This window comes from Marmota monax, unplaced genomic scaffold, assembly GCF_021218885.2.
Source record: "Marmota monax isolate L192 unplaced genomic scaffold, Marmota_monax_Labrador192_F-V1.1 WCK01_AAM20220418_F8-fsc00042, whole genome shotgun sequence".
Classification (NCBI taxonomy): Eukaryota; Metazoa; Chordata; class Mammalia; order Rodentia; family Sciuridae; genus Marmota; species Marmota monax.
Window position 1 is genome coordinate 4,520,590 of NW_026693008.1, and position 23,449 is coordinate 4,544,038.

Sequence of the window (23,449 nt, forward strand, 5' to 3'; positions counted from 1 at the left end):
GTCTAGCCTTTTGCAGTCGTAGCGACTCCATCATGCTTGTTCACACGCTACGAAATTTAATGACCTATCCTGGCGACTTATTTTTGTCCCACCCTAAACCTAAGAGGCAGATCGAAAAATTTATAAGTGGGAAGACGCTTCCAAGAAGAATATTTTTAGGAGAGAGATGAGACAAAAGACAGGTGTGACCCAGTAGAATAGCATCCCTTAAGGCGTTTTGATTTATAACGTATGCATTCAAAAGTGGTGCCCGGAGAGAAACAAATGGATTCCTGTTAACCCAGACCCATTTGCAGGTAATAAATGGGCGTGCCCTTTACCCATCAAATAATGGCTCTAATGCCCTTCAATATCAGGGGATGAGAAATGGGTGTCACCTTCTGTCCTCTGCAAGATAACCTGTTTCCTCTAGTGGGGGATTCAGAGCCCTACACATTCCAGCAAAAGGAAGTAGATTTGGCTTTACTTACCATGATGGACGACACCCTTCAACCCGTGGATAATAGGATCCAGTGCAGAATTGTCCCTCGGACTGACCTACATGTAAAGGAGACATGATTGGTTAAATCTATTCTGGCATCAGATACAACAGCCTCAGTTTAATCTTCTAAAAAGAAGGTGGGGAAACAGATGTGATCTACCGAGGCTCTCAGGTCTCACGTAGACCCTGGCTCCCACCAAATGCAGGATATTTATGACATAATAAAATCAAGCGAGGAGGTCTAAATCAAAAGAAAGAAACTTCACAGAATACATAATAACCAGAGAGACATACCATAGTCTTAGCAAAATCTTAAAGGCAACTGCGAGACTTTTTTCTGCTTCATTTTATTAAAGGTAGCCCCCAATAGGCTAAAAAGTCACTGAAAGAGAGCCATCCATCATTGACTGAGGATTTCAATACCTTCTGGGGTTTTTCCTTCTCCTTAGAAAATGCATCTGTTCCCTGCCAATGGATTCTCCTTGAGAAGGACCCCAGGCCCTGGAAAAATGTCACGACATACGGGGCATTTGTCAGAGTTACTCAAAGCAAGAAGGCAGGGGAAAGAGCTCCAAGAAGCAGTGACTCTGCCTCAGTTTCCCTGTGTGGACTTAATGCTCCCAATACCAAGCCCTCCTTGGACTTGTCTCATTCTTCCCCTTTACTGACCCTCCTTAGCAGAAATTCTCAATCTTGCCCTTTCTAGAAAATTAACATTTTACCAGCATATTCCAAGTTTTAGGTACTTTCCTTAGAATTACATTAAATATTTACAAATGGGATGATGTCTTGAAGGTACTTCAAAACAATCCAAGAATAGACAGCAGGCAGAGTGAGCAGGGTACGGATGCAAAAAGACTGACCTTCACCTTGGGTGATGGGTAGAGATGGGTAATGAGACTTTTTTTTTTTCCCCGATACCAGGGATTGAACCCAGGGGCGCTTAACGACTGTGCCACATCCCCAGCTCTTTTCATGTTTGTTTTGTGACAAGGTCTCACCAAGTTGCTCAGGGCCTCACTAAGTTGCAGAGGCTGGCTTTGAACTAGCGATCCTCCTGCCTCAGCCTCCTGAGATGCTGGGATTACAGGCGTGTGCCACTGCATCTGGCAATAAGACATTCTCTCTACTCTTGTGTATGCTTGATTTTTTTTTTTCCAAAATAAAGAGCTTTCAAAATTCATTATTTGTGGTCAGCACAGTTCCGGTCTTTAATTTTTTTTTCCTCCAGAGATACTATTTGCCATTAATCCATTTCTTACATAATGAAGTTATGAGGTCGTAATGAACCTTTCAGTGTGTGGCAAGATCCAATTTGATGTTTCAAGTTAGTTAATTCAGAGGAATCCAGATCCATCCCTAGATGGAATTCTACAGTGACTGCCAATTTCCCACACTCTTTCCTCCTCTTACAGATGTTCCAGTGGGGAACTAGTTTGTACTCTCTGATAACAATCCATATCTGGTACATTTCCTTCTCTTCTGTGCTTCAGCATCACTAGGTAAGAGCTGTGTCGTCCCAATTATACCTTCCTAAGGGGACACCGACCATGCTCAAAGACATTTTTAGGTGTCACTACTCAGTGGACAGGAAAAAGGAGGAGAAAATATTGCTGGCCTCAAGTGATGAGGGGCCAGGACTATGCTAAATATCCATGTGCTCAGAATAGTACCCCTGTAACAGAATCACCTGGCCTGAGTGCAGGGGGTGAGGGTGGGAAACCCTAGATAATTGCTGTGTGAGTTAACAGTGATCACACCCTAATGTCTTAGTTATGCCTAAATTCAGAACAGAGGTGCAATTATGCACAGAGTTGTATTTATACACTAATAAAATAATGTGGACCTTGTGCTATATCATAAACACTACAGGTATGGGGAAAAGAAAAAAGATCAACAAATAGGGACCCAGTGTAGCAGTCACAAATGTAGGATTCTGGGAGTTGGCATGAGTGTACCTCCAAATTGCCTGAGGACAAGCTCAAGCCAGGCTTGTCACGGGTTGAAGCATCAACATTCGTGAAAGGTGAACATGCACAGAATACACCAGATCAAAACTGTATTTGAAGAAATATTGTAATTTGCACCTTAGCCATTGAAATTCAAATACTTGGCCAAAATAGAACTACAACTCAAGAATGCAAGAGAACAAACTCTAACCAGAGAATGTGGCCAAATTTCAAAAGTCCTGAATACAAGAAAATCACAGAGAAAGATCCCACGTCAAGTCGAAGTTGTAGGTAAAAAACAGCACCATAATTAGGTTGGGACGAGTGTCCCCATGTGGCGCTACTGGGAGACTGGTGGAACCGTTAGGAGGTAGGGTGTTGGTGAGGGATGTGGCCTTAAAGGGAACTGGACTGTCCCCTTCTTCCTCTTGTTTGGCTTCCTGGCAGATGAGGTGAGCTGATGTGCTCTGTCACATACTCCTGTCATGATATGCTAACTCACCTCAGGTTCCCCAACACGGGGCCAATCAATCATGGACCTGAACCTCCCAAACTGTGAGCCCCAATGAACCTTTTTTCCTAAGTGAATTATCTCAGGTGTATTTTTACAGTGATGAGAAGCTGACTAACCCAGGTGGTTTCTGGTGGAGATGTTCATGCCAATTTAACTACCTGTAGTTACACTAATATCTGTCACTTTAAATTCTTCCCATCCCGGCCCCAGGCAATGCTGCAGTTTGATTTTGATTTTCCTCCATCAAGAGTGTATAACAATTTCTCCTCCCTTTTGAAATCCAGTTGTCTACATGACTTTCTTTGGCTAAGGTGAAGTTACTGACCGTCATACACACAGGCTCAGACCACCAAGGGAAGAATCCCAGGTTGATCTCCTGGAGGAAGACAGAGCCCTAGGAGCAGACAGAGACAGTCCCTGACGAGGTCCTTCAAGACCCACCGGTTTACTAACTACCAGACTGGTGAGTGAGTCACTCCAGGTCATTAAAGGTGGCCCCAACCACAAATAACCAGCTGGCCTATCAAATCATGAAATAATAAAATGACTGTTGTTTAACTAACTGGGATCATTTGTTACAGGGCAAAACTTGGCTATTGGAGCTTCTAGGTCTGTGTATAAAGGTAGAGGTTGGGGGATAGGCAATATCAATTTTCTTAAGTTATTGCTATGGTTTATCACAAAGATAGCCCATTAAGGTTCTATACAATAAGCTCATTAAGGTTCTATACAATAAGCCTGATCAACTCAGGAGTTCCTCCAGAACTGTTACCCTTCCTCTACCATGGTGACCTTTCTCAGATATAGTAGTCTCCCCTTATCCATGTTTTCACTTTCTGCAATTTCAGTTACCCAGAGTCAACTGTGGTCAAAAAATATTAAATGGAAAATTCCAAAAAGTAATAATTCTGAAGGTTTAAATTGTATACTGCTCTGAGTAGCAAGATAAAAATCTCATTCCATCCCACTCAATACTGTCTGGAATGTAAATCATCCCTTTGCCCAGTGTATCCACACTGTATCAGTTACTTTCCCGTTAGTCACTCAGTAGCCGTCTTAGTTAATAGATTAGCTGTCACAATACTTGTGTTCAAGTAACCCTATTTTACTGAAAAATGGTTCCAAAGTGCAAGAGTAATCATGCTGGCAATTTTGTTAGAGTATACTTTATAAGTGTATTATTAGTTACTATTGTTAGTCTCTTACTATGCCTAATCTATATTTATGTATATATAAATATATGATACTATATATACATACACATTATATATATACATTATATATGTATATGTGTGTGTGTGTGTGTGTATATATATATATATATATATTTATTTATTTATTTATTTATTTATTTATTTAGATTTGGTACTATGTGGTTTCAAGTATCTACTGGGGTTTTGGAATATATCCCTTGCAGAGAAAGGGAGATTACTGTGTTGGATGATCCATACAAAATGAGAGGGGATATATTATAGTTAGAGGGACACTTGAATGCATTTAGTCTTGTCTGATGATATGAAGTCTCAAAGAAAAGTGTCCCTAATCCTCCATGACTGACACCCGCTGATAACATTTGTAGGCCATGCAAGAGAAAAATAACCAGGCAACCCAATCCAAGTTCAATTTCAGCTCACTTGTGCTTACAGCATTTCATTCTTTGTACAACACTCAGATGTGGCCTCATCTGAGCTCAGAGGCCTGACCCCAGATTCTAAGCGAACCCATCCATGGAAAGCCTTAAACCCTGTCCACTCTGCCTCACAGCCTCAACTTCTGGTTCATCCAGTTGGGGTTGAAAAGATGGATGAGGAGAAAAGGAGAGAAAATGAAGATAACTGGCTGGTCAAAGACATTTACTGATAATACTGAGCTCATTCTCCAGGCAAGTGTCTTGGTTCCAAATCTCTGGGTAGGGAATCCAAATAGCATGCTAATCAGTAGATTTGTTCCAGTAAGGTACAACCCTAACTGAAATAATCCCTTCCACTTATTGTTTCAATCAATTTGCCACTTAAAAATTTGTGGACATAAGCTAAGCCATTTGGGCAGCTTTTAAATACGGCGACAGAAAGAAAGCGGATTTAGCAACCCGCGTTTACATTTATATTCTGTTCTCTGCCCAGGGTAGACAGGGCAAGGGAGTGAAGAAAAAAATGGAATCCTCAATCAGGCACACATCTGGGGAGAGCGTCAGGGTCCTCATCTGTACAATGGGAACAAAATCTCACCCCATTCTCATGCAGACTGAAATATAAGGTATAGACTCAGGATAATGGTGAACAGAAAGATAGCATCTGCCCAGGGATGGATAGCATCGAGCACCAGGTTAACCTAAATTGTCAAATTTAAACGAATATCAAACAACAGCATTTTTGTCCCTGAGCTTCTCAGCATGCTTGGCTCTCAAAGTGAGGTCTCTTTGAGCTCCAATTTCAAAAGATCTGAATTTACGTTTTATTTGACATCCACTCGATTTTGTAATATGCTGCTCCTTTTAAAACCACATGAGGACTTTTCCTGGCTCTTGAAACTTGCCTCCTCCACTTTAAGATCAAAGGAGTTATGCAGTAATCCTGAGAAGGCAGCAATTGCACAAATGAGCTTAAAATCGTGGAGGAGAAACAGGCAACGCCCCTCTCCCTGCAAAACTTAGCTCCTGCCACTTCCATGTTTGAGCAGATTTCTGTGACATGAGTCATCTTCAAAGAGATGGCACACAGACAGGACTGAAGGTTTTGGGTTCAAGTTTTCCAACTGTCTTTAGATATACCCCAAATGCACAGAGACACGGCAATAGAGAAAACTAGGACATGTAGGTTTGGACTGAAGGCCAATTTTCTTTCCTCCTCCCTCCCTCCCTCCTTCTTTTTTTTGTGCCAGGGATTGAACTCAGGGGCACTTCACCACTGGACAACATACCCAGCCCTTTTGTGTATTTTATTTAGAGACAGGGTCTCACTGAGTTGCTTAGGGCCTTGCTAAATCACTGAGGCTGGTTTGAACTCACGATCCTCCTGCTTCAGCCTCCCATGCCACCGGGATTACAAGCGTGCACCACCGTGCCCTGCTAAAGGCCAAATGTGTATACATGTGGATGAAACTGAAACTTCATAAAAAATCTTTCTACATCACAGCTCACCATATGGATTCAACCAACTATCAAATTAGTAGCAAACTTATTAGTAACCTCTAGAGACATGCTCACAATCCAGAACCTACAGGAGGGCTTGTGTTTATTTCCACTAGAAGCCCAGTGAAAAGCAGACAGGGAGGCCCCATCAGACCGCACGAACTTGCCATTTCCTTTGCCTGCCCCCTGTGCCATTTGGCCCTCATCTGAGATCCTAATAATTTTCAATCTATCAAGTCCTGGCCATCTGCTAAATAGGATGGCCAAGAGAACTGACTTGCCTTGAATCCGACACTACCAGCTGCTCCGTTAGACCCATAAACCTCACATCCAGCCAATATCTTCTTGTGGGAAAAAGGATTTATGCCTGCTGTGGGTGGATGGCCACACCATTACCCATGGCTACAGGGGAAGGAATGGACAGTGGGACCAGAGATTCCACACAGCCTTTCCAAATCACAGAGATGATGATTCACCCACACCAAGGTTTAGCAGGTACCTGTGTATTGAGATTTAAAACTACGTGATCGGGCTGGGGATATGGCTCAAGCGGTAGTGCGCTTGCCTGGCATGCGCGAGGCGCTGGGTTTGAGCCTCAGCATAACATAAAAATAAAATAAAGATGTTGTATCCACTGAAAACTGAAAAATAAATATTAAAAAATTCTCTCTCTCTCTCTAAAAAAATAAAATAAAAAATAAAACCACGTGATCATCACAAGGGCAAGTGCTTCTCCTGGGGTCTGATTTGACTTCCGAGTCTCCTATCCACCCATGGCTCTCCCTCCGTGACTCTCACCCCGAGAGCCACAGAGGCGAGGATGTTGTATTCGGTTCCACTCTGGCTGTAGTATCTTGGCTACCATTCACTAGATCTCAGTTCAAGTTGCTGTCAAGAACTTCCTGGCAAAACATTTATAACTTGGCTCCTTGGGAACCACTACTTTTCATTTATTCCTTCCCCACCAGAGCCAAGCACAGACTGGTTTCCTTTATTAAAAAGTTAAACACTTGTCAATAATTTAGGCAAAATGTGTCTACCATGTGTCAAGAAGGCAACGGTAGCATTACACCACGAACTGCTGAGCTCTATTGGAAATACCCTTTCCTTCTCGACTCTTCTTTTTATGACTCACAAATATTGCTTTTCTTCTTCAATAGTCTAAAGACTCAATATGGGATGTAGAAATTCCCGTTTTTCCCTTCTGACACCCCAACATCATTTTCTTTTTTTTAAATTTTTTTTTTAGTTGTAGATGGACACAATATATTTCTTTTTTATTTATTTGTTTTTATGTGGTGCTGAGGATGCAACCCAGGGTCTCATGCGTGCGAGGCAAGTACTCTACTGCTGAACCACAACCCCAGCTCCCCAACATCATTTTCTGTTCTCTATTGGGCATCATTTCAGCAAGGGGATTATCAATGGCTCGAGTCAGAGGTGTGACATCCCAAACTGCCATGGGATAAAGTCAGAGAGGAAAAGAGGGATGCAGTTCAGAAGAAGGCAAGAGAGCTTTGCAAAATGGTAGGATTTTTTGTGAATAGAAGGACTGTATTCTTCCAACCAACTGAAGGCTGAGGTGACCAAATGTGCATTCCTGGCCAGAAGGCTAGTTTAAATGTGACTATTAAAATCCCAGGACTCTACATTGAGCCTCATCTATATCTACAAAATGTCACTGAGGTTTCTGTTAGAGGGGAAGGGTCTGAGCCCTGGATCATCACCTAGGTTTTGGCACTTGATAAAGACAGTCTCCAGGGACTGGTTCCATCAGCAGATGAGAAAACCCCTAATTCCACAACCATGGGCAGGATTCATATGAATAGGAAACACAATTATAAATGCTGATAGGGTTCACCCTCCTCCCGATGAACGCAGCTTGAGTTTACAGACATGGCTTACTTACTGTTAATTCCCAATATGAGCGGAAACTCATCAATTCACAAATTATTATCTCCAGAGAACCGAGATTCACAGCCAGAGAAAGTCTCCCAGGAAATGAATTTTGTGCTCTTGGTCTACAGAAACTGACCATGCTCTGCGGCCCCTCCGCCCCACCACTGGAGTATGGGCCGCATAGCTGTCAGATGTGGCCCAGAGGAGTCTATTACTGGAAAACCAATGTCTGCAGCGCGACAGGGAGACCAGGAGCAGATATGCACAGGTGCAGATCAAGGCTGCAGCAGGCTGGATCCTTGTCCATACAGGAGATTTCTCATTTTCATGCGAATCACAGTGTTCCCTGGGCTGCATCTGCAATTTCCATTTCCTCTGGCTTTGGATTCACCCAACACTTCAACCCAAAGCCAAAGCAGAGGGGAGGGAGGGCGCAGGCCAGCAGAGGCATCTGGCAAATGGTGCTTCCAGAGGGGCCACGTGGTGGATTCTGTCCTCTTTTTAATGCTCTGTGTCTCAGAGCCAAGAAAGTGGCGGGAAGCTTTTATAGCCACTCAAGAATGGGGGCCCACAGCCACATGTCCCACCCCTGTCAGTCTTCTGCAAGCAAAAGGCTGCTCCTGATCTGGAAAGAAGCAAAGAAGAAATTCCAACCCGGCCAAGCAAGGCCTGGACTCTTAAGCTACAATGCAAACTATTTCACAGCAATATTGTCGTGACCTTTGAATTGAAAAAGAAAAGAGAGGAAAAAAACTAGGAGATGTGGTGGAGCCTGGGGCAAGAAAAGCTTATTTCAGGTTCAGTGACTCGCCTGCAAGTTTCCCTCGCTCCCACTGCCCGCAGTGCTGGACAACTTTGACTTTCCCTTGTTACTAATCCCGCCACGCACTTCAGCCCCAACAATATCAAAGGCTTAGGGGAGAAAGCAGAGCCGGCTGTTTCCATGCTTAGCAAGTGACTTCAACAGAACCACGTTGGATGTGACCTCTCACCTTTGCTTTTTCATTCCCTCCAAGCAAAATGCTGCTCTGGGCACTGCATTGACAAAAGCCTCCGAAGCCAGAAAGCAAAGCATCTGTGTGGCGACTGCTTTCAGTCCCCTCCAGGTATGCAGCAAGAAAAACATGAGAGAGACAGACCCGCACATTACTAGATCAAAGGGCTTGCCAGGTGGATCCTCTGGTTGAAAAAAAAAATGCCTCCTTAGGTGTTCGGTGAGGTCACGGTTCTCCATAATTAGAGGTTTCACATTCAAAGGGAGTAAAATTAGTCTGGGGATATAGCTCAAGGATTCAGCACTTGTCAAGCATGCACAAGGCCCTGGGTTTGACCCCCAGCACTGCAAAATAGTAAATAAATAAATATCGAACTGATCTGACTCATCTTCTAGTTGTATAAAGAGGGGGGGAAACATGCTATAATGGTCTTAGTATATATTTGTGGAGGGGCTGAGCTTGAAGCGCTGCATGCTTGTAATTTGGACTAAGCATCTACTGTAGGCTGAGGTGGGCTGCAGCTCCAGGTATTTAGACTTTGTGTAATTAAAAAAACAAAAACAAAACTTTTCAAATATATATATTTTTAGTTGTAGTTGGACATGATACTTTTATTTCATTTATTTATTTTGATAGGTGCTGAGGATTGAACCCAGTGCCACAACCCGAGCACCCCTTGTGTCATTTCTTCCCCCTGAGGGTGGGCTGGATGGGGTGGCTTTTTGGAGCCAAGGTGATGAGACGTCACTTCTAGGATTAGGTTACAGAAGATTCTAACCCCTGTCTTGCTAGCCCATAAGTATCCCTCACTGCCCAAGTGCGCTTTGGGGAAGTAGGCAGTCCCATGTGAGATGCCCACAGGAAAGTACCTGAAGGGGGCTTCTGGCCAAGAGCTAAGGGGGGAGAGCTCTTCAGTCAAACAGCCCTTGAGCTTATGAATTCTACCAACACCCTAATGCACTGGGAAATGGGTTGTTTCCCAGCAGAACTTCCATATGAGCCCACAGCTTAGCTGACATCCTGGTGGCTGCCCTGTGAGAAACCTTGAATCAGAAGACCCACAGAGCCATGAGAAGATCCATGCCTGCTGCCTGGAGTTGCCAGATATAAAATCATTTCTAATCCAGCAGTGGATGACCATGTTCCAGGACCTGGGTAGCAGAGCAGCTTATGCAATTCTGTAAATCCCAGCAAGTCCTGTGTGCCCACAGGACCAGAGTGTAGCTGGATGTCACCAAGGGAATGAAGTCCAGGTTTCCATAAACAATTCACGAGTCACCATCTTTTTATACTGGAGATATCGAAAAGCAGTTTCCCATTTTTCTGAGTGAGCTCTCGCCCCTGAGGGACCCTCAGCGGCTATGTGACATCACAGCTTCTCGAGCTGAGTAAGGAGCAATGTGTTTGGAAGCCAGGTTCCAACCAGGACAACTTGGAAAAAACTAGAAGGCCCCCAAATGGAGCAAATGAATGCCAAAAATCAATTCTGGGACCAAGTTTGCAGTAGTGTTTATGTTCAAAAAAAGAAAGAAAACCAATAAATGGCAGCATGGAACCTAAGGCGTCCATCATGAAAAGAGTCCCTGAGCAAAGCCCAGGCCACCACACAGCAGCAAGGCACCTGCTGTCTCGAGCTCACAGTGACCATGTGCAAACACATCAGGCACCACATCATGGAACACTGATGGACAGATCCCTGAATGCAGCCTCTGAAGATTGATTAAGTATCAATCCAGCCTTGTAGGCTGCTCCCTACGCCCAGCCATGCTCTCAGGTCAACGGCTTGGTGCCTGATGATATGAGAGAGACGTCGGCTCCCTGTCACTGTCCTCTGAAATAAACCTGATAACTCATCTAAACATCCCACTTGGTTCACCAACACTGCTTTCGGGAGCTCCCCTCTGCCTGAAAGTTGTCTGAGCATCTGATTTAAGAGCTTTTGTTAAGCCATGTTTTTTGGGGTTACGAATCCATTATTTAAGTGGACAAACATCTTTACAGCCACCAATGAGGGGCATTCCTTTCTAGCCAGTGGTTGTCGAAAGCACATCCAGCCCCATCTCAGGGGAGGACCCGGATTTATGCTAACCAAACAGTTGGGCTTTGTATTTAAAATGCACCTGAGTTCAACAGAGGATAAAATTAAATTCCAACAAGGAGAAGACAAAATCTTTCCCAGCAGGCCTTGATTGATAGAACACACCATTTGTAGCAGAACAAAATGGAAAACCAGAAAGTTTGTTCGTAGCAATCAAGGCCTCACTGGGCCAACTCCGCCTCCTTTGAGAAAATAATATGACTTCTTCATAGAGCATGTAGTCTACTTATTTAAGCAACAGTGCTCAGCCGCTTTCAATTCTTCCAGCAGTTCAGTTGGAAAAAATGGCTGGTTCCACAGGGCGGAGGAAAGAGGGAGTGCAGGAAACATTTAACCAGGAGGCAGCTTATCTTATATAAAACTGTCATTGACAATAACCTGGGGCTAGGTAACTCCTTAGGGGAAACAAATGCAGCTCTATCTTCTACAGTTGAATGCAATTAGGTCATCTTCAACAGCTAGTTGAGAGTATAAGACTAGTTAGTGGTTACCTGCAGGGTGTTTGAAAATAGACTCAGGTTCAACCCCCCTCCCTCCATCTCCTCCTTTCTTCTTAACAGCTGGACTTTCATGGGAAAGTAACAACTTCAAATTCTTCATCTCTAAAATGGGGATTATTCTTGGACCCAACCTCATAGGATAGGTGAGATGGTTATATGAGTGCTTAGCACAGTTTCTGACTCACCTAAGATTCTTAAAAACTGAAGACACAGCCATTCTGCCTCCCACCCCCACCAAAAGACAGTATACCCTGCAGGTAATACAACCAGGTATAGAAACACACACACACACACACACACACACACACACAAAGACCCAAATACGGCTGGGGATGTAGCTCAGTTGGCAGAGTGTTTGCCTCCCATGCACAAGGCCCTGGGTTCAATCCCCAGCACCACAAACAAAACCCCCAATACACCCTTACTTCTGGTTACAGACAGACCAACTACATTGGGGTCCTAAGATAAATTCAGTCAGTCCGGATCCCTACAACACCACCCTAATCTCTCATCTTCTATTTCATTTCAATAAGATGGCAACCATCAGTCCACATTCTCCAACCTGGGAATCATTTTTGTTGTGGTTTGGATATGAGGTGACCCCCAAAAGCTCCTATGTTAATGTAGGAGGCAAAATGATTAGTTCATGAAAGGCATAATCTAATCAGTGGATTGATTCATTTGATGGACTAATAATTTGAATGGTGGTCATTGCGGGCAGGTGGGCATACCTGGAGGGAATAGGCTGTTGAGGGGGTGTCGTGGGAATTGGATATCTTCTCCCTGGCTCCCAGCACACACTCTGCTTCCCAGTGGCATATGCCGATCAACTTTCCTCCATCACACTCTTCAACCACAAGGCCTCTCTTGGTTCCAGAGCAATGCAATCAGATGACCATGGATAGAACCACTGAAGTCAGCCCCAAAGAAACGTTTCCTCCTCTAAGTTATTCTCAGCAGGCATTTTGGTCACAGGGATACAAAGTTGGCTAACATAATTTTGATTCCTCTCTTCCCTGGCATACCCACATATGATGTTTCAGAAATCCTGGAGGACTCTGCCTCCTAAACACATCTTGAACTTTCCCTGAACTTTTCTTCTAGCTCCTCCACTCTTAACTCCATCCTGGGCCACAACCATCATAACCCGAAACTACTTCCGACATTCTTGGTTAACTCTTGTCCCTACTCTCTGCTGTGCCATCAATTCCTTCTTCGCATAATAGAACAGTGGTTCTCATCCTGATTGCCCATCTTTAATCAGTGTAAAACCATGCACGCACAATGCCCTGGGTTTTACCTTAGCACCAGGGGAAAAAGAAAAAAGACTGACTATTAAAAAAGACTACTAAAGCAAGTGTCCTTTTTTTTTTTTTTTTTTTTGGTCTTTTTCCTCTTTCTTTATCAAAAATTTGCTCCTAATTGGTTGGACACAAGGATTCCAAGTCCAAAACTGCCAAAGAGTGACAGAGGTTGGCAAACTGGACATTGGGGTAATTCTCACCTACTGACTGCTTTGTGTAAATAAAGTTTTATTGGAACACAGCCATGTCCACTCATTTGCATATTGACTGTGGCTACTTTTGTGCTCCAACAACAGAGTTGAGCAGTTGGGACAGAAACTGAAGTTTCTCCTACAAAGCCAGTAAGTGTTTATTCTCTGGCCTTTAACAGAAAAATCTGCTAATCCTGCTTTATACCAGTAACTCCTGTGACTTTGCTCAGATTTCTCAGTCTATAAAGTGGAGATCCTAACAGTACTTCCCTCATAGGGCTATAGAGGGTCAACTAAGATAAGGTGCAAAAATATACCAAGTTTAGTGCCAAGTATGTACGAAGAATTCAATCAAATATTAAATGGTGTTAAAATTGTTATGCTAAAATCCACCCATTCACTAACTCAGACATTCAACATATATTTATTAAGTACCTAATAAATACCAACAATTATAGTAAGCTATTTTTTACTCCAGACAAGTCTACTAGGTTATTAGATGAACAAAAGCCAACAAAAACAAAACCGAAAGCAATAATTAACAACCCCAAACCCAGAAAGTGAAAAAAGAAAAAAATATTTTGGGAGATACATTATAAAAAGAAGCTCAGTGCCCCTTGCAGAACAGTCTTCAAAAAAATCTTCAATAAATGAGTGACTGATGGTTGTCTCACTGGTTTGACAACTCAGAGATAAAGTCCCAATGGTGGCACAGAATCTGCTGAAGTCTTATGGCACGATGAACCGTGTCCACCTGTAAATATCACGTGAAAATCTCCATACACCCAGAAACAGCTTTTCACAGGAGTTGTATTATTCAGATCTTGATATCACTACAAGTCATTTAGAAAGACTAAGAGGGTGCTGGGAAGTGGGAGAACTTAGAATGTTAAGTTTGCAAAGTTCAACACTGTTATAGGTACGCTGTGCACCAGTCCTGCTGGTAGGTGACCATGCGGAAGCAGATTGTCAGCCACCTCAGAGAAGATCCTGTGAAGATTTCAAACAATTCTTATCGCTTCAGATCAAAGCTTTACAGAATGTATTACATGCTTCATTGCCTTCTTAGACATAATTTAAACCTCTGTAAATGACTAAAGATGGTGCTTTTGAATAATAATTGGGTGACTAGGTTCTCATAAAGCAAATCTTGGAGTATAGGCACCCACCCATGCTGAGGGTCTCAGAAAGAATGACATGTGGAACCCCAGAGAGTTCTCTGCTCAATGTGGTGCAAGTGCTGTAGAGAACAAATGTACTGATGTGTAAATTGGTTCCTCTGAACATTCAGAATTATTTTAGAGCTGTTGCCTATCAGTTTCTCAAAGTTGTCAGGTAACAGAACTACACTTAAGATGTACAGCAATAAGAAAACTCATTAAAAAAAAAAAAGATTCAAGAGGGCCTTAGTCCAGCTTCATAGAAATGGAGGCCCCAGGTGACTTCTGTACTGTGATCTGCCTTTTTTTGGCGGGAAACGGCGTGTACTGGGGATTGAACTCAGGGGTGCTTTACAACCAGGCTTATATTCTCAGCCCTTTGTGAGACAAGATCTTGCTAAATTGCCCATGGTGGCCTTAACCTTGGAATCCTCCTGCCTCAGCCTCTCAAAATATTGACTATTACTTTAATTGGAACAGGTGCTTTTGACATATGGAAATCTTGATCAGCTAAGTTGAAGACACTGTAGCAAGCTCTTTTGCTGGGGAGGGGTGCTGGGGATGGAACAAAGGGCCCTGCACATGCTAACCACATACTCTAACTGCTGAGCAACACCCCCAGCTTTACTATAACAGTGTTGAACTTTGCAAACTTAACTTTACTTTACTTGAACAGCCCTCCTTACTTCTCTCCCACTATTAGAATTTAGAATGTGCGTGGATCCATCAATACCTGGTACATCAATGCCTGGGTACAGTTATACTCTATAATCTTAGTTGAAATTCTTAGATAACAAATTAATATCACTGACCACATACATAAAGGACATATTAGTTCCTATCTTTGGATTTCACTGACAGTAGAGAGCAAACCCAAATCTCACCGTCTTTCCTCCCTTTTCTCAAAGAAGTAACCCACCTGCTTATATTCCCAACTCCTTGAAAATCTGTTGATACATACCACCGGACACAATTTTACTTGGGAGTGTGCATCCAAGATAAACTCTCTTTTGAATCTCCTGAGGGAAAGGGAAATTTTCTGTGTGTGATTTTTCGTCGTCTGCATTCAAGTTGAGAAGATAAACCAATAGGAAGGTTATCTATGGATTTTAGATACTCTATATACCCCCTCTCATGATACCCGAGGGAGATTAAAATTCTGCCTGGTTGGTGGTCAGGCCTCGAGGGTACCGAATAATCAGGGGGTAGGGTGATAAGAGACAAACGTGACGATGTCCTGAAAAATCCATACTTTCCCGATGCCCTGGAAACGTGGAAGCTTTGACTGGGCCTCTGTTCAAGAGAAGCATTCAGCTGAATCCCACTGAGTCCACTAGTGCGAGCTCAAGAGTATCAAGGTCATCAATCACTTTATGTATTTTGTATTTAAAAAATAGTTGCTTTTAAAATTAATATGACTTTGTAGGCCAACATGTCTTATTCTGTTTCTTACTGACTTCTTTCACATGTTCAGCAGTGTGTGAGGGGCACTGATTACATCCAGAAATGAGGATAGAAACTTTAGAACAGCACAACCTGATGAGTTACAGTTACTAGAGTGGCTCCCAAATCAATATGCCCCGTGTTCATGGTCAAGAGAGTGTCAGGCCAATTAGTTAAGGCGGGTATAATGTGCAGCTACTTTTAAAATTAAAACTAGGGCTAGGTGCAATGGCACACGCCTGTAATCCCAGCAACTTGGGAGGCTGGGGCAGGAGGATTGCAATTTAGAGGCCAGCCTCAGCAATTTACCAAGGCCCTAAGTAACTCAGTGAGACCTTGTCTCTAAATAAAATAGAAAAAGAGCCGTGGCTGTGGCTCAGTGGTTAAGCACCCCTGGGTTCAATCCCTGGTACCAACAAAAAAAAATTTTAACTAGGTATACTCTTGAGCCAGGAAATCTATATCTGTGGCTATTTAGTGTTGTTCACCATAGGGTCAAAATGCAAAGTACCACTGATCACTAATTAGTTAAATAAATAAAGACATCACTGTTGGTATAATGTGAAGTGGTTAAACAAGGACAAGAAACATCTCTTAACTGCTAACATGCAGATGTGATCATGGCATATCGCTGGGGTCAAAATCACTTCAAGAGTTGTTCACCCCTCTTAGGTTAGATGTTTGTATAAATGCTTTTAAAACTTCTGACTGCAGAGAGAGTAAACATCAGTGGTTCCCTCTGGAGGGGGTGGGATCAAGGGGCATCCACTTTCCTCTTCTCCTTAAAAGCTGCTCATGTGGCTTGACATTTGTGTGAGCGTCATTACTTTTAGAACATAAGGAAGTTATTGCATGCTGAAAAACATATTGTATTCAGATGTTGCTATATTTTATATATAGATTTATATTGGCATAAGCATCAAATTTTACATGTGAATTTTGTGATTTGGACCTGTGCATGCATCAGATTTAGCATACCTTTATTAGATATATTAATGATAAATCTATTGATTTATATACGGTGGTACTGCAGTAAGCAGGCATTATAGCAAAGACCAACCCCAGGCTGGTGGTGGGAACCGAGCCACCTTGGTGTCCAGGTGTGGCCGTGTTTCTGAGGCACTGTCAGGCGTTGTAAATTCAGAGCCGGATTTCCCGGCGGCTGGTAATAGGCTACATTCCCGCACAACTAATCTTTAATATGCTCTGCCATGTGAAGCTAGCCCAGGACAGAAGACTGCAGGTTCCCTGAACTGCAGAGAGCCCAGCCTCACCCCGATCCGGGCAAGGAACACGCAGACATATATTTACTAAACATAAGAAGCAATTTTCCCAAGTAGGTCCTGAGTGAAATCAGTTGTCCAACAGGGATTCTTATTTTTCTCTGTGAATTGGGATGCATGTGATTCTCTATACTGCAGCAGGCTTTCAGGTGACATGGGCTGAAGTGACAGGCAGACCAGATCTGAAGGAATGCACCCCGAAGTGACCAATGGAAGGGGTCATAGTACAAGTGTCAAATGTGGACATCAGATACCATAAAGGGGCCTCCAGGGCCCTTCCTCTCACACAGTCACACCTTAGGGACCTGGTGGTGCTGTTTCCAGTTTAACCTGGTATTAGTTACAACCACCTTCATTGCACCTGCAGGGCTTCTGCTGTCCCGGCTCTCAGACGGCTTTACTCAATGTCCAGGCAGGACAAAGCCAGTGCTGGCAGCAATCTATTCTTTTTCTGAGTCCCAACAGCTAATATGTAGCCTGGGCTCTCAGAGGCCACACAGCACACTATCCTAAGAGCTTTAGATCCATTTCCCTTTACCCATAATGACCCATCACAGGAAAACACATTCCTCCTGGCCCATCAGCTCTGGCAGCCACGGCTTGGACGGAGCAAGAGGTTCAGTGACAGTCACAGCTAGAACACGGGGGTGCTGTGGATCCAACCGAGGACCAAGGTGTTTCTGGTGCTGTGTGGGCCACTGTGGACCTCATCACAATTCCTCACCCTCATAGCCATATTTTCCTTCTGAGAGATATCTAGAAGGGCCTAGGAGGCCAGGGCCAGAACAGAGGAGCACGGAGAGGGTCATCTGATGAGGTCAATTTCCTGCTGGACCAAAGTGCTCGTGGACACAAGCGGGGACCCAATCAGACAGACACTTCCATACTCATGCTGCTAAGCTGGGGAGAAAACCTAAACTAGAAAAACTAAAACAAATGTGTGGACAGAGGGGGCAACAATCAAAAATAGTGAGGAGACTATGGTCGGGGAGGAGATAGGAAAAGAGGAAATTCCAGAGACCATAAAAAGAACAGGCCAAATCTCCCCTACTGGACTCCCAGCTCTGGGGCCCCTTCTCTTTGGAGAAGTCTGTCTCTGGTCGCTTTTGCAATAAACCTGCTGCTTGCTTGCTGTCTCGATGTCCTGCTCTTCAATTCTTTGCTGAGCAGCGACAACGAACCCAGCTGTCTTAGATGGTAACACTTCCAAGGGCTATGATCATTTTTCTAGTCTTTCAAATCCTGAAGGATGGCATGGACTACCAGAAAAGTTGTTAAAAATCCAGACACACACACACACACACACACACGTAGGTGAGTGCTTTGAAGCAAAACAGACAAAACAACAGATTCCCTAATTAGTGTAGGAAAGCGAGATAAATGTGGGACAACTGGTAATTGAGGGAAAATAAGGACTCAGAGTGAATATTATTTCAGGAACACGAAGTTAGACAATTACAGGGTCCTTTCACATTGGGACTCAACCGTGAGGCTTTCTCACATGGATCCATATCACGCTGTCAGTCACAGCCAGGAAGAAGACCCAGCATTTGTCATGAGCTGGTCAAGGTCAAGTGCCTTTAAGGAGTCCTGCTCTTCAAGGTGAGTCCTGGGAAAGGCTGTTCTAGTGAATTCCAGAGCATCTCCCTCAGCTCCAAAAGCACAGGCCACCAATGTGATTGAACTTGTTTATAAGAACTATAGGTACAGTTTCACTTGAGCGATTTGCTAGAACAATTCTGGAGAACTCCAAAGGCAAAGCCCACCAACGTGATAGAACTTCTAAGAACTGCAGGGAACACAGTTTCTAGGATGATGATATCCTAAATATGATTCTTCAGAGTGTACATGTATGAAGAGACACCAAGGCGTCCTCAGGCTAGCTCCAAGAATCTTTATTTTATTTACTTTTTGAGGAGTACCAGGAATTAAACCCAGGGGCTCTTAACCACGGAGCCACACCCTCAACCCTTTTTTATATAGAGACAGGATCTCTCTGAGTTGCTAAGGGCTTCACTAAGATGCTGAGGTTGGCTTTGAACTCGCGATCAGCCTGCCTCAGCCTCCCGAGCTGCTGGGATTACAGGCGTGTGCCACCGCATCAGCCAGGCTGGTTCCAAGAAACTTGGTGCAAATGTTCCCAGTCCAGAACCGCTTTACACGGAGCCCTACGATCTCCAAATCACACCATTCCATGGAGCCCGGCTGCTTCATTCTCCTGGCTGCCTTCCAGTGATTTTATACAGTACAAGAGATGCTTCCTAAAGCCCCAGAGTGTGCATATTCAGATGCCACTTCAAAAAATCTGGTGTCACAAACTATTTATTTTCATTGATTACTGAGGATCTACCAATTTATAGCCCTTGCAATTCCTACCAGCAAGTACTGTGTATGTAGATAAAATGGGAAACAATTGAAAAGACAAATGAACACCCTGGCGCTTAGAAATGCAAACGGATTGTACAGAACAGAATATGGGTGTTCTGCAACATTACTTAGTCAAGAAATATGAAGCAATACAAATGCTAATGGGACCGTATGCCACCTTGCAAACTCTATTGCATTGTTGGTTAACTTCTCACACACACACAGGTTCTGTCTCCCTGACAAACTTGCAAGGCAAGGCCTGAGTATCATTCCTTTTTTTAGCACCTACTCCAGAACCGAACAGACAGACGCTGCTGAATATATCTCTGCTGAGTGGATAAATGCCTTCATATTACAGAGGCATAAAAGGGTATTTACTTATTTTGTGCTCAATGCAGTCATGATGGCCAAAATATTCAGTACCTGATTATGGAATGTCTGATGTCATCTATACAAAAATAAAATCTGTTATGGAGCACACTGAAAGCAAACGGGGTACTTGGTGGTGAGTTGGCAGTTTAGTGGCAATTAATTCTTTCCGTAGGTGGCTTTTTCTCTTACCCTTCTCCTTAAGAGTCCCATCAAGAGATGGAAACCACACCTGTGATTTGAAAGTGGAAGATTTAATACAAAGAACTGATAACTGATAAAAGGGGGAGTAAATATCTAAAAGAGAAGGAATGAGGACGGTAAGAGGTGTGGGGAATGCTAATGCACAAAGCAGCTATTACCTCTGCAAGATCAAGACGATTGAAAAAGAAGGGCTCTCAGAGGTCAGAAGTGGCCCCCCCTCAAGGCTGACGTTCAGACCTCTGGAGAGGATGAGAACATCACAGGAACACATAGCTCAAGACAAGGAAACTGCCAAAGGATGGACTGGCGCTGGCTTATAGAAATGACCCTGTAGGTAGTCAAGAAGGCTGCTGGAGTGGGTACTGACCACAGAAAAGTGCTTCATGTGGTTGTAGAGAATTTACCAGAATGCATAGGTCTTAGCAGGTCCAGTATTGGTGCGCTGGAGTTGCTTACAGGGATAGCCCGCCTTCAGGGAAGAAGTTGCTGGAAGGTCTGGGCTATTGTGAGAGAGGCTGAGAGAGACCCACTTCAATTCCCTCTTAACCGAGTACCCCGTTTGCTTAACCACTGCAGGAAGGGCAGCCCCAGCCCTACTGTCCTTTGCAGTGCTCCCTACTGCCCTCTGCTGACAGAGCCTACCACTGCATCCGCTGCTAAAAAAAGACTGGCACAAAGTTGGGCAAAAAAGGGCAAATTTGTAACTGCTCAACTGGAATACTTTCCATGGGAGACATTGAGGGAGAAGGTAGAGATTTCCACTGGTTCATCACCAGCGGGTGCTAAAAATTTTTATAAGCCATTGATTAAAATCTCTTTCCCTCTGTTACTCGAGAATGTGAAAACAATAAGTACTTAATATGATGGGTGGCACAAGTCAGTGCTCAGTAAACAGGTTACAAATGAATGAAGGAACAGATCGATGTTTTTACTGATTTATCTTAAGCCAGGACTCTGGTTAGCATGCCCCTTTCTCAAAAGAGTATCAGCAGGCCCAGATAGGACAGAATATGTATCTTGCATATTTCCTTTCTTACAAGATCAGTTAAGAAAACTTTCACTATAATATGTGACATATTTTACTCAAAACTCAATTTGTATGGAAAAAAAATCCCCAGTGAGGTCTTAATCTATTTTATGCACTGGTATTTATAGCAGATATAAACATTTCTTGGAGTGAGCATGTTATCTTCTGGGACTTAGACATATTTTGGTTGTGTAATAAAAAGTTATCTTCATCGTGTTATCTGTTGTAATGGTATTTCATACACTTTTTTTTATGCTGAAGGCATATCAATGTAACTTTAATAGCTCAGAAGCTTCCTTTCTATGAAAACTTAAGGAGACACACATCTCTACCTAAATGGGTAGGCGATTAATCATTTTACAGAAGTATGCTTCATTGTATGCGTGATTTACCATATAGGTCTTTGTAACAGTTGGTTCCCTAAGAATCTGATTCTACTGACAAAATTCCAATTGAGACACAATCCATCATAGCCATGCCAACTGTGAAAGTGAGATATAACCAACCATATGTTTGTAATTTCTATTTCTACAACTAACTGTTTCACATTTCTCTTGTTCTCAGCCTTAATTGGAACACCTTGAACACCTCTAAATTACAGGTTTAGAGAGATTCTAGTTCAATATAAGAAATCAACTTCTTAATGTAGAGAGTAGCCTGACATTGATATTTCCAGAAGGTAATCAAGAAAAGACAGCTACCACTTTTCTTTTCGTTAAGTTTCCTGTGATAATACAAAGGATTAATTTCATCTGATGCAAACCACATGATCCCTCAGACCCTCAGAAAGGAAAATGGATGTGACATAGGCACCCAAAGATATCCAGGGCTACAGAATCAGATAAGGTTCAAAGGATCTTAGCTACATAACTGCTCCATTAGACAGAGCATAGATGTACTGCTCCATGAAACACACCAGTATCTCTTCTTGTTGTTACTGGAAAGAAGCGTTTCACTAAAAACATCCCAATGTCATTCAGAGGATGGTTGCACAGGGGGCTAAAGGTGTAGATCAGAGGGACAGCCCTTGCCTAGCATGTATTACACACCCTGGATTTGGTTCTCATGACTGCCAAAGAAAAGATTGGACTAAAAGAGAATTATATATTGATGCCCTAGGACCAACAACATGTTGGCTATTGGATCCCTGACAAGAGTCCTCTCTTTTCTCATCTCACTTTCCTGCCCGAGGTAGGACATCCAGTACGTGATGTCTGCTGAGATGTTTAACAAAGTGATACCTAACTCTGAAGCTAGTGTCCAATAACACAGAGAAACACAGCTCAACCTGGGGGGCACATCCCTGAGCCTCTTGTGATTTTACCTCTGTCTCCACAATGGAAAAATGATGGTATCAGTAGGGAATCTGCCCATTAAGGGCTCCTTTTGCTTTTGCTATAGGTAATACAGTTGTTACCTAAGAGGTGACTCAGGTTGAGTATTCCTTATAGGAAATGCTTATGCTTGGGACCAGGAGTGTTTCAGATTTCAGGTTTTTCAATTGTCAAAATATATACATATCTATAAAAAGATATCTTGGGGATGGGACCAAAGTCCAAACATGGAATGCATTTATGGCTCAGATACAGCCCATGCCCAGTTTGAAGGTAATTTTATGTTTGTTTAGTATGCCTGCATTTTGACTATGACCAGTCACACACATGAGGCCAGATGTGGAATTTTCCTCCTGTGGTGTCAATTTTGAATTTTGGAAGATTCACAATGTTGGATTCTCTCTCTCTCTCTCTCTCTCTCTCTCTCTCTATATATATATATATATATATATATATATATATATATTCTCTCTACACACACACACACACATACACACACACACAATCAGATTTAGTAGGGCTACTATGAAAAGAAAAATTGGGGAGTTCTAATTTAGATAACGACTATACAAGATCTCTTATTGTGATGTGAAACAGACTTATGAAAAAGATAACAATAATTCCCAAATTTGCTGGGCATGGTGCCGCACACCTATAATCTCAAGGGCTCAGGAGGCTGAGGCAGGAGGGTCGTGAGTTCAAAGCCAGCTTCAGCAATTTAGTGAGGCTCTAAGCAACTCAGTGAGACCCTGTCTCTAAATAAAATACAAAACAGGGCTGGGGATGGGGCTCAGTGGCTAAGCACCCCTGGGTTCAATCCCCAGTAACCATCACCACCAACAACAACAATTTTAAATTTATGAATGCTACTACGGAAAATAATTCTACTAGAAATCCTCACATTAAAGCAGAGATGGTACTCATCAAGTTCATTGCTGCATCCTAAGCAGCTCATGCAATGTTCATTAAACATTTATCAAATGAATGAGTTAATAAACTTGACAAGAGACCATGACATTGATGGATGCTAGGTGACACGTTACTGGGTAATGGACTCCCGATTCTCCCAATAGGTAATAGTAACACAATAATCCCACACCAAGGGTTCCACATTATCTCTAGGAGTTGTAGAAGCTGTGACTTGGAGTCTGTCGATTGACCAAACCAGAAACACCAGAATCCACCTATCCTGAGGCTCTAA

At 43.0% G+C, this 23,449-nt stretch overlaps 1 protein-coding gene and 1 non-coding gene across 4 annotated transcripts in view; one reads left to right on the forward strand and one right to left on the reverse strand.

Annotated features, from left to right (window-relative positions):
• The window catches only part of Ptprg (protein tyrosine phosphatase receptor type G), a 712,009-nt gene that overhangs the window by 159,395 nt on the left and 529,165 nt on the right, over positions 1–23,449 (reverse strand). For all 3 annotated transcript variants that reach the window (XM_046452932.2, XM_046452933.2, XM_046452931.2), the window contains exon 6: positions 471–537. In XM_046452932.2, the coding sequence (XP_046308888.1) occupies positions 471–537 (67 nt within the window). The remainder of the gene's footprint in view (positions 1–470; positions 538–23,449) is intronic.
• Positions 11,894–11,967, forward strand: Trnag-ccc (transfer RNA glycine (anticodon CCC)). Its single transcript has one exon. It is a non-coding gene; the product is annotated as a tRNA-Gly (tRNA).